The sequence below is a fragment of the Heliangelus exortis genome, chromosome 1 (genome assembly GCF_036169615.1).
Source record: "Heliangelus exortis chromosome 1, bHelExo1.hap1, whole genome shotgun sequence".
Classification (NCBI taxonomy): Eukaryota; Metazoa; Chordata; class Aves; order Apodiformes; family Trochilidae; genus Heliangelus; species Heliangelus exortis.
Window position 1 is genome coordinate 274,477 of NC_092422.1, and position 11,863 is coordinate 286,339.

The 11,863-nt window shown below is 56.4% G+C and overlaps 1 protein-coding gene across 1 annotated transcript in view; it reads left to right on the plus strand.

Moving 5' to 3' along the window:
• Positions 1-11,856, plus strand: part of STIM1 (stromal interaction molecule 1) — a 97,601-nt gene extending 85,745 nt beyond the window's left edge. The window contains 4 exon segments of the mRNA XM_071753516.1: positions 2,501-2,897; positions 11,268-11,485; positions 11,488-11,553; positions 11,556-11,856. Of these exon segments, the coding sequence (XP_071609617.1) occupies positions 2,501-2,897; positions 11,268-11,485; positions 11,488-11,553; positions 11,556-11,821 (947 nt within the window). The 3' untranslated portion in view covers positions 11,822-11,856.
• The last annotated feature ends 7 nt before the right edge of the window (positions 11,857-11,863 follow it).

An 11,863-nucleotide genomic window follows, 5' to 3' on the forward strand; every position in this document is an offset into this window, starting at 1 on the left:
GGCTGGAGTTCTCCTGTGCTTTGGGGGTTTTGCATTTAAAAAAAGAAAAAAAAAAAGAAAACAACAAAACCACAAAACAAAACAAAAAATTCACTTATGAAACCTGAGGGGGTTTTTCTTGCTTCTCTTGACCCCCGAGGAGGGGATGAAGGATTCAGGCTAAACCAGGAGGAGGTGGTCATGTTACTTCAAACAGGGGTCTGGAGGGATGGGAGGAGGGAGAAGGGTTTCCAGCTACAAGAGGGGAGATGGAGAGGAGAGGGGAGGGAGAAGTGAAGGTGGGGAGAGCTGGGAGAGGTTTCCTGGAGAAGCTGTGGGTGGTGGGAATGTTGGAGCTGAGGTTGGATGGGGTTGGAGCCCCCTGGGCTGGGGGAGGGGTCCCTGCCCATGGCAGGGGTGGCATTGATGGTCTCTAAGGTCTCTTCCCACCCATTCTGCTCTGGGATCCCATGATGAGGTTATTGCAGTGTCTGGAGTGAGGGCTGTTGGTGGGCAGTGAGGGTCCCTCAGCTCCTGGTGACAGAAGGGACCTTTGGGCACATCTCAGTGGGTCTGTGCAGTGGGAGAAGGCAGAAGGGATCCCCAGAGCCTGAAGCTGAGCAAGATCAAGGTCTCAGCCTTTGGTCCTGTGCTTCTCGTGGGGTAAATTGTGCAGGAGGAGAGGTGTGAGGTGTCAGGTTGAGAAATGAGATGGGGAAATGCAGGAGAAGAAAAGCCCAAACAGACTCTTATGGATATAAATCAGCTGGAGCAGCACCTGGTTCTACTCAGGAAAGCTCCATCCTCACCTTCTCTGCTCATTTTTCTGCAGTCCCCAGCAGAGTGGGGGCTTTAAACCTCTGGGAATGTGAAGCAGGTGGTGGAAGGAGCTCCAGTCAAAGGAAGGGAAGCACAAAGTGGTTGAATCTGAGTGGTGGGACCCTAGGAGAGAAACTGGAGGTTGGTCCTTGGAGCTGGGGGCACAATGAAGGTGCCCCAGTTCCTCTTGCTTGTTCCTCCTGCCCCTGGAATTCTGTCCCAGCTGTGACCTCCAGCCCCCTGCTTGCTGAGGAGCTGCAGGAGGTTCCTGATGCTCACCTGGATGTTTTCACAGCAGTGATGTGCTGGTTCTTCAAGTCCCAAAGGAGCTCTCCTTCTCTTCCACCTCTCAGCTTTCCTGCCTCTTCACCCTTTTTTAACTCTTTTTTACCTTTGTTTCTTACTCATACAAGAAATCCTGATTGATCCTGAACACCTTATCTCCTGCAAAAGAGGGAGCATCTTGTACGGAAGTTGCAGTGGGAGGATTAAACCCAAGCAGCCCAGCTGCCTGCCAGGGGGTGACACTGCCCTGGGGGGTCCTTAGTTCTCCATCTGTCATGGAAATGAAGGTGTGGAGGTCTCCGTGCAGGTGGAGGAGCCTCCTCTGCCTCTCTGAAGGCTTTGGTGTAGCTGTGGTGCAGAGGGAGGGTAGGCTTGCTGGTACTGGCCAAGATCTCTGTACCTGCCCTGTGGAACTCTGTGGCCAGAAAGGTCAGAGAAGCCCAAACTGGTTTGGGTTGGAAGGGACCTTCAAGCTCATCCAGTCCCAACCCCTGGATGTGCAGGGACCCCTCCCACAGCCCAGGTTGCTCCAAGCCCATCCAACCTGGGCTGAGACACTGCCAGGGATGGGACCACATCTGCCACGTGTCCCAGCTGCCCAACCTTGCCGGAGGGCACAGTCCTGGGAGGTTTCTGCATCTTCATAGAAGCTTCCACAGAACCCCAGACTTGTTGGGGTTGGGACCTTAAAGCTCATCCAATCCCTACCCCCTGCATGGGCAGGGACACCTCCCACCAACCCAGGCTGTTCCAAGCCTCATCCAGCCTGGTCTTGAAGCTTCCCTGAGCCCACACACAGATCTCAGGGCATCGTCTCAGGTTGAACTTCACCACCTGGGGTTTGGTCCCACGTTCCCACAGCTCTCTCCAGAGGTTCTACCAGCATGCTGGTGCTGGGAGCAGTGGAGGTCACCTCTCCTGGCTTTAGGTGCCCACATCTGAACTCGGATCCCTGGAGGTTCCTTCAGGCTGTGCAGGGAACTGGTTCTGCCAGGACGTGAGGCATCTGGAGGGTTGGGATGTCTGGCCCTGAGGATGAAGTGAACCATGGCCAGAAGGTCCTGACGTCTCCTCTGGGAAGGGCACTTGGGTGGTGGTGGCTCTGCCACGGAGCCGGGTGGAGCGAATCATGCAAGATGATCAGATAAGGTGTTCAAGAAAGCACCTCCATCAGGAATGTCACCACGTGGTGGTTCTTCACGGGCGGGCGATTAATCGAGCATGTTAAGCAGCAGCTCCATCTTCATCCTTCTTCTGCCTTAAACCAACCTTAACTCTTGGCACGGGTGGCCTGAGCCAGGCTCCCGGTGCCAGCAGGCTCTGGTGGGTGGCAGCTTCGTGGTGGTGCCTCCTGGCCGAGGTGATGTGTGGTCTCCTCCCAGACACCTCCAACCTTCTCCCCTTTCTCTCGTTCCAGCTCCTGCCTTGCCCAGCACAGTTCGCCAGCGCCTGGTGGACCCTCAGCACGCCCACGGATCTCAGAGGTTGGTAGAGAGTTATGTGCAAGGCCAGAATGAGTCGGGCCCCCCTGGCCAGTACCGGGCGGGCAGAGTCTCTCTCCGTCGAGTGCCCAGCCTCTCCTCTGGACAGTCTTTCACTTTTGACTTTCCTGGCACCAGCCCATCATCTGCTACCACCACCACCACCACCTCTTGCTCCTCATCCACCACCACTGCATCTGCTCCTGCTTGCCATGTGCACCCCATCTATTACCATCACACCACCTGCTCTTATCTCCTCCAGATGGACTCCATCCCCGATCTGCCCCCTCCTGATGTCACCTCTGGAGTTCGCTGTCGCACTGAGAGCTTTGGGTATATTGCTCTTTCTTTTCTAGCTGCCTCTTGCCTGCTGTGTCTCAGAGCTGCTGCTTGCTCGGGTGCTCCTCTTTCTCCTGAGATTCCTTCTGCCCTTTCCTGTGGAGGCCTTGATTTCATTTTATTCAATTTTTTTTTTTTTTTTTTTTTTTTACATCTGCACCATTGTGTTTCTTTTCCTGGGCCAGTGGAGCCTCTTAAGGAGTCTTCCATGGTCCATTCCTGCTCACTCAGCTGGGGGGCACCAACTGGGGTGGTGCTGGTGGTTAACCATAGCCAAGCCAACGAGAACTTCCTTGGTTGGGAACGTACCCAATCCAACCAACCCTGACCTTATTTGAAGCCTTGGCCTCATTTGGGGTCTTCACAAGCGAATTGCAAAGGAACCACACTGGGTGGATCCTAGGAGATGGCAGCTGGTGCTGCCAGAGGGGATTGGGATTTGGTGTTTAGGAGGTGGCAAAAAGCAGGAGGTTGGGATTTTGTGGTCCAGGGGTGCCTCTGTGCCTCTGTTTTGGAAGGGGATGAGGCATGGTTGGGTTTTTGGTGAGGAATCATGAAAATTGGAGCAGGTTGCTCAAGGAGGTGGTGGTGGAGTCACCATCCTGGGAGGTGTTCCAACAACTGGTAGACATGGTGCTTCAGGAAATGATTGAGTGGTTAAGGTGGGCTTGGACTGATGGTTGAACTTGATGATCTTGAGTGTCCCTTCCAACCATGAAGATTCTGTGCAGGGAGGGAGCTGGAGCTTTGTGGCTGGATCACTGGCTTTAATTTGGTCCCTGTCAGTAGTGACAGCCTGATGGACCTGTGTGTGGTAGCATCCAAGAGGCAGGTTCTCATCCTCATCCCTGAATCCCTCACCTTTCCCACTGTTGTTAGACAAAGGACCTGGTGGGACAGAGGAGCAGGAGCCCCATCTGGTCTCTCTGGGTCTCTCCAGCTGGTCTCTCCAGCAACCAAACTCAAAAATGTTCTGTAGCCCAAGCAGAACATTGTGGCCCTGGGTGCCTTTCTGCCCAACCAGGTCCATGGGCAGCACACTGCAGATCCTCACCCTCCAGGGGTTGTGGTTGCCTCAGTTTGTGAGCCCAGGGCTGCTCAGGTGTTTGGATGGGACCCTTGAGGACATTGGAGGTGTTGGTGCTGAAGAGGATGCTGAAAGGGCTGTGATGGGCTCTGCTGAGCAGCTGCTGGTGGCCATGGCCACCATTTCATCTCTGTGCTGACCTACTCCTTGGTGCAGCTACTAAGAGTTTCCTGACAGAACAGAGGGCTGGGAATCAAGATGGGAAAGGTGGAGTTGTTCAGGCTGGAGAGAAGAGAAAAGAGAAGAGAAGAGAAGAGAAGAGAAGAGAAGAGAAGAGAAGAGAAGAGAAGAGAAGAGAAGAGAAGAGAAGAGAAGAGAAGAGAGGAGAGGAGAGGAGAGGAGAGGAGAGGAGAGGAGAGGAGAGGAGAGAAGAGAAGAGAAGAGAAGAGAAGAGAAGAGAAGAGAAGAGAAGAGAAGAGAAGAGAGAAGAGAAGAGAAGAGAAGAGAAGAGAAGAGAAGAGAAGAGAAGAGAAGAGAAGAGAAGAGAAGAGAAAGAAGAGGAGAAGAGGAGAAGAAGAGGAGAAGAAGAAAAGAAGAAGAGAAGAGGAAGAGGACAGAGGAGAAGGTTGTGGGGAGCCCTTGGAGCAGCTCCCAGTGCCTGAAGGGGCTCCAGGAAAGCTGGGGAGGGACTTTGGGCAAGGGCCTGGAGGGAGGTGCCAAGGAGAGATGGTTTCAAAGTGGAAGAGGGGAGCTGGAGAGGAGCTGGGAGGGAGAAGTGAGGGTGGGGAGAGCCTGGGAGAGGTTTCCTGGAGAAGCTGTGGGTGGTGGGAATGTTGGAGTTGAGGTTGGATGGGGTTGGAGCCCCCTGGGCTGGGGGAGGGGTCCCTGCACTGGGTGATCTTGAAGGTCCCTTCCCACCTAAACCACTCTGGGATTCTGTGACAAAGCTGGAAGTCTCTCCATGAGGAAAGTGTCAGAGCCAATGTCCCTTCACGTTTGTTTCTCCAGGCAGGACAACTTTCCAAGTCACATCCATTCCTCCATCAGGTTGTACCATCAGCCCTTTCTCTGGAGGTACCTCTGCCCCCAGGTGTGGTTTCTCCCCTTTCTCTGGTTTGGGTGTCCCACCTCCTCAGTGGTGCTCAGTCCCCTGTGAAGGGACCAGAGCATCCCCCATGAGCACGGGGGAAGCCCTGAGCAGCTCCAGGCTGGAGCTGATGGATTCTGGAGCATCAAAGTAAGGAGAAAGGACTGCACCTGCTCCACAGTGAGCAATGAAAGAGGAACACGAATTGAGTAACGTTTGGGTTGGAACCATGAGAAGCAGCAGCATTAAAGTCTGGAGTTAATTCCTGCCCATTGGAGTTGGGTTCCAGCTGCCCCACTTGGCAGTTCTGCTGAGAGCATCACGTGGTCCCGTTGCTGTGGTGCTGTGGACAAAGAGTTGGGGTTGAAGGTAGAACTTGGGAAGTTCCAGCTCCAGATGAGGAGAAACTTCTTGGCTGTGAGGCTGAGGGAGCCCTGGCCCAGGCTGCCCAGAGAGGTTCTGGAGTCTCCTTCTCTGGAGATTTCCAACCCCCCTGGATGTGTTCTGTGTGTCCTGCCCTGGGGGATCCTGCTGGGAAAGGGGGGTTGGGCTGGGGGATCTCCAGAGGTCCCTCCCAACCATGATTCCCCATTGACTTTCCCCTCCCTCTCTTGAAGGGTGGGCTTGTCCTGAAGGCTGATGGCCCAGAAACAGCCTCCTAAAGATGATGTTTTAATTTCAGCTGTGCCTGTGAGACACTGAAGTGCTGAGCAGGTTGATGTCTCAACCCTGGAATCACAGAGGGAAACGTGGTGGGATTTGGGATCCCAGTTAGAAAAGGCAAGGTCACGAGGAGACAATAACCAAGCTCTTCTCCTCCCTCCCCACGGGCAGTGGGAGCTCCTCAGAACCTCGTTGGGGACCTCTTGGTGGTTGTAGGGCTCTTTCCTCCCCGTTCCCCTAGCAAAGCCCACCCGTTGCTGCAGGATGATCCTTCCAGCAATGGAGTTCTTCCTGAGGTCAGGACACCCCCCCATGATTTGCTTCAGCTCCACAACTTCAGGTGACTCCCAGCTCCATGCTCATCCATTCCCTGTTCATTTCAGGAGATGGAGATGAAGAATCGGGTGCCCCCGATGCCTTCTCCTCTTGGTTCTTTTGTTGTTGTTGTTGTTGTCACTCCTGATTTTGGTGGCCCAGCAGCATCCTTGGCTGATGCACCCATGGCCACCAGGGCGAGTGTGGCACCAGATGATGTTCTTTGCTCTTTCTCTTGTCCATAACCAGTTCTTGGAGGCCTTGACACGAGCTCCACAGCCTCCCAGGGAGGCGAGCGGGACCGGTGGGGACGCTGAGGCTGAGAAACGCCTTCCATGGCAATGGGACCCCTCAAAAAGAAAAAGTCCCCGGAGGGTTTTTCTCCTAGGAGGAGAGTGCTCTGGGCTGCTGGGTCGTGTGTGGCCTCTCTCATCTCCAGCAGGTGCCAAGTGGTGGTGGGACCTCCCAGGAGAAACCATCTCAAAGAAGCCGTTCCCAAGCTCGGGGATGGTTCTTCTCTCCACCACCCTGGGGGTTGACCCTGGTGTAGGGACCTTCTCTCCAGAGCAAGGCCAAGGCATGGCCGGGGATTTTGTTTTCATGACCTCCTCACTCTCTGCTTCTCTTTTGCAATTGGCTTCAGAGGATCCTCTGCAAATAAGGTCAGAGCTGTGGTGGGTTTTGTTTTGGTTTCGGTTTCTCTCTTCTTTCTTTTCCTGAAGGCCTGCTGGGTGGTTCTTCTCACGCCGATGGAAGGGGACTTGGGTGTCCCTGGGTGCTTGGGATGGGGTGGATTGGGGTGTCAGAGGCTGCTGTGGTGCACAGAGGTTTCTGCTGCTGGTGCCTGCTCCAGGTGGATCACCCTGATGGAGATGGGAGCCTAGGACCAACCTGGTGGCAGCCAAAGCCAAAGGAGAAGGTCAGGAATTAAAGAGTCCTTCACAGCTCTTCCAGGATGGAAGAAATGGCTGTTGGGTTTCCATGATGTGGAGGCTCCAGGGGAAGGAGGCCAAGGCAGTGAGGTCTGTATGAAGCTGGTAGACCAAGCCCAAGACTCCTTGAGTCATCACTGGGCCCATGTCCTGGATGGTGCAGGCAGCAGGAGCCCATCAAGGATCATCCCCAGGGTACAGAGTTGAGGAAAAAAAAATCAATATTTATTCAGTATCCCCCTCCTTGCCCTCTTCTCCCCTTTGTCCACCATTCTTGGTCTTCCTTCACTCCGTGCTTTTGCTCTCTGCTTCTTTTTGTTTGCTACCTCAGCCCATGCCCATCTCCTCACCCTCTGTCCGTGCTGCTTTGTGTCATGGAATCACAGCATGGTTGGGAAGGGAGCTCTGGAGCTGCTGATCCCAGAGCAGGGGGCACAGGATGGTGTCCAGGGGGGTTGGGAATGGCTCCAGAGAAGGAGACTGCAGCCCCTCTCTGGGCAGCCTGGGCCAGGGCTCTGCCAGCCTCAAAGTCCAGAGGTTCCTCCTCATCTGGAGCTGGAAGTTCCTTCCCCTGGTCAGGTTTGTGCCCCTTGCCCCTGGTCCTGTCCCTGGCAGCCCTGAGGAGAGTCTGGCCCCATCCTCCTGACCCCCAGCCTGGAGATCTTGATCAGCACTGAGAGATCCCCCTCAGGCTTCTCCAGGCTGAACAGCCCCAGGGCTCTCAGCCTCAGGAGAGATGTCCCAGTGCCCTCCTCATCCTCGGAGCCCTTTGCTGTCCCCTCTCCAGCAGCTCCTTGGCCTTCAGGAACCAGGGAGCCCAGAACTGGACCCAGTTCTGCAGCTGTGTCCTCCCCAGGGCAGGGCAGAGCAGAACCTCCCTGAGGCTCCTGGCCACACTCTTAATGCACCCAAGTGCCTTCTTGGCCACATTCCTGGCTCCTGGTTCACTTGTTGTCCCCAAGTGAATAAAACAGCAGCAGTGTCCATGTCCTGCCCTTGTGCAGCTTTGGTCTTCATAGGTTGTGAATGTTCCCAACACCATCACAAAGAGCTCTGTGGCAGCACAGTGGGGCTGGAAGAACCTCCTGGCTCCCCTGATGCTGTTGTGCTCTCCAGCTGGGGGTCTGAGCTTCTCAGGAGGGTGAGGGCTCTGTAGTTCCTGCACCACAAAAGTTCTTTCTCTGGAGGCATCTCCCCATGAGACCTCTGAAGCTGAACAGGTCCCAGGCCAGCAATTCCTCTTGGAAATCATCAAATCATTCTGGTTGAGACCACCCAGTCCATCCATGACCCCAGCACTACCCAGGCCACCCCCACCCCATGTCCCTCATCCCCACATCCCCAGGGTCTGAAACCTCTCTAGGAATGGGGACTCCACCACAAAATCCTTCTGGTTGGGAAAAACCTTTGGGATCATGGAACCCAACCCTGACCCCATCCCCACTGCCCCATGTCCCTCATCCCCACATCCCCAGGCTCTGAAACCCCTCCAGGGATGATGGGGACTCCAGCCCTGCCCTGGGCAGCCTGGGCCAGGCCCTGACAACCCTTTCCAGGGAGAAATTCTTCCCCAGCTCCAACCCAAACCTCCCCTGGCACCACTTGAGTTGTGCCAAAAGTTCCTCTTGGCCCATCCCTTGTTCCTTGGGAGCAGAGCCCGACCCCCCCTGGCTCCAACCTGGTCACCAGCAATAGAATCATGGAATCGTGGAGTATTTTGGGTTGGAAGGGACCTCCAGGACCACCCAGTGCCACCCCTGCCATGGTCAGGGACCCCTCCCACAGCCCAGGCTGCTCCAAGCCCCATCCAACCTTCAGCATTTCCAGGGGGGGAGACATCTTTCCCCCCCTCTCTTGTCCCAGCCCTGGGCTCTGTCTTGGAGCCGTGTCCTGCTGGTCACACCACTCAGAGGATGAGGATGAATGAGGTGGATGAGCTTCAGCACCACTGAGATGTTGGAACAGCCCCTTCCCCCATGGGCTCTTTCCCCCCCCTCAGCTCCTTCACATCCCCCTGGATGCTGAACCCAGAAAGAAAAATCTGGGGATCCATCCGGGATGCACCAAGCTCTGGGGTTCCCCTCCAGCAGTGAGGAGGTGACCCCCCCAAGCCCACCACCCACCCCTGGGTGCCCAGGGCCTCCTCTGCAGTGAGAGCCACCCCAGGAGGAGGTGCCCAGGGCCTTCTCTTGGCATTGGCCCCGTTTTGGCTCCTTTCCCCCCCGGCGCGGGCGCAGCTGTCCCGGGATCAGGTTCCCAACGTTGGGTGATCAAATCCTCCTGCCTGGGCTGGAGGTTTCTCCATCTGCTGTCGTCACTTTCTCCACACTGAGCTCCGGGCGTTGCTTTTGTCTCTTCTGGCTTTAAAACTGGGCAGGAGTTCCCCAAGGGGCTCTGAGCTAAGGGGTGTTTCCCAGGAGAAGTCTCAACCTTCTTCACAGACCACGGGGTTTGGAGCTTTCCTCACTAAAAAAACCAAACCAAAACAAAAATCCCCAACATTTTTGAATGGTTTTGCTGCTGTCCCAATGGGTTTTCTTCAAGAATTTCTTTCTGCTGATGCCTTTGTGATGAGTGCAGGCAGCAGGGACCTCGGGTTGACTCCTAGTGGGAGAATGTTCTGTGTTCAGCGTTGAATTTCATCCTGCCTGCCCTTTGTCCTGCCTTGGACCATCACCATCTCCAGGCAGGAGTTTGGCTCCTGGGGTGCCCCAGTGGTGGTGTCTGAGCCAGAGGGCAGCAGCAGATGTGTGGGCACCTTCCATGGTGGCCTCACTTCTCCTTGGGCTGGGACCAAGCTCTGCCTGGATCCTGCCTCCCCTTATCATGGAATCATGGAATGGTTTGGGTGGGATGGGACCTTCAAGATCACACAAGTCCCACCAGGGCCCCCTCCCCCAGCCCAGGGGGCTCCAACCCCATCCAACCTCAACTCCAACATTCCCACCACCCACAGCTTCTCCAGGAAACCTCTCCCAGGCTCTCCCCACCCTCACTTCTCCCTCCCAGCTCCTCTCCAGCTCCCCTCTTCCACTTTGAAACCATCTCTCCTTGGCACCTCCCTCCAGGCCCTTGCCCAAAGTCCCTCCCCAGCTTTCCTGGAGCCCCTTAAGGCACTGGGAGCTGCTCCAAGGGCTCCCCACAACCTTCTCCTTCTCTTCTCCAGCCTGAACACCCCCAACTCTCTCCCCCTGGCTCCAGAGCTGCTCCAGCCCTCCCAGCATCTCCAGGGCCTCCTCTGGACTGGCTCCAGCAGCTCCATGTCCTTATCTAAAGTAGTGAGTGCACTGCAGATCTGTGTCCAGCTGCTTGGCCACATGGGCAGGTTCCAGCAGGGCCCATGGGGATGTCCCCATTGGGTTGTTGTCCCCATTGAGTTGTTGTCCCCATTGGGTTGTGTTGTCCCATTCCAGGTGGTCCCAGCTGGAAGGATTATCTGGGATTTCTCCTTTCTCCCTTTCCTCCTACCTCCCACTCTCCTATCAAAATAAGAAATGATCCAGGAGCTCCTGGGGCCAACTCAGCAAAGCTTTTCCATTGCCCTTTGCAATCAGGAGGAGGCCCCAGGCTGGGGCACAAACCCCTGTGCAGCACAGGGCCCGTGGCTGGAGTTGGGACCTCTGATTCCTGCCTCTGGGATGAGAGGTTTGGACCACCTGAGCCTGGGGAAAAAGGGTGGGGGAAAAATGGTCCCTCTGGAGGGGAAGGGGCCTTGGAGGGGCACACACGGATGTGAGCTGAGCATGTGCTGGGGGAGGTGGGACCTTTGGGTGAAGTTGTCCTGGTTCTGGGGTTCTGCAGGACACGGGGTCCAGTGGGTGATGCTCTGAGCTCCCACTGGGGTCCATGGCAAAGAACCCCAGAGGTGCTGGCTCTGAGCAGAACCCAGAGACCACCAGGATCCACTGGAGACCCTCAAGGCTCCCTCCTGGCTTGGGGCCTCCATCCCTCCTGCTCTGCCTCCCCATCCAGGGCTCCCTCCCCACTGCCCCTCGGTGCCCAACGCAGCAGGGTTTGGGCTCGTGGTGGGTCGGTGCTTTGCCCCCTGTGCTGGAAGGGGTTGGGAGAGTCCTTGGGATGCCAGCACCACAGCCTGGTTCCGAGGAGCAGAACCTGATGGGTTGTGTGCCCCATCCTGCTCCCTGGGGGGGCTCACACCACGAGGTGCCGGAGCAGGATGGGGCCGCCTTGAGAAGGTTCCTCAAGGGCTTCTCCTGCTCATCCCATCCCACCGACCACCCCTCAGCTGCTGCATCCGTGTGTGTGTGCTGGGGCTGGGCCCTCGTGTCCCCCGGGGGGGACATTAACCAACCTCTTCCTTTTCTCCCCTCCACCCCCAGAGATTTGACTCGCTCCGACTCCGACTCCTCCATCCCCCACCTGAGCGACCACCAACGCATCCCCAGCTCTGCCCCCAAGCTGCTGGCTGCCCGGCCCAACCTCCTGACCAGATCCATCGAGGAGCCTTCTGCTCCAGGCCACCATCCTCCTCCTCCTCTTCCTCCTCCCTCCGCCGCTCCCACCCCCAACGGCAGCAGCCGAGCCCCCGAAACTTCCCCTTTCCGGAGAGCCCCATGGTGATGAAGAAGATGATGATGGTGAACCACGGCCTGGAGAAATCTTCCAGCCTGGGGAGATCAGCCACCCGACAGCGGGCAAGCAGAGCCACCCCTCGGATTCCTCCCACAGCCCCAGCTCCACCGACCCCGACTCCCCCTCCCCCATCTCTGACTCCCGCCCCGGCAGCTCCAAGACCACCACCCGCATCCCCCACTTGGCTGCCAAGAAGAGCCCGGGGGAGGAGGACAGCAGCTTGGTGGCTGGCGAGGAGGTTGACCTCAGCCAGAGCAAGAAAAAATTCCCCCTAAAGATCTTCAAGAAACCCAAGAAGTAGGAGGAGGAGGAGAGGGGGGACGAGGAGATAAAAGAACCAAAA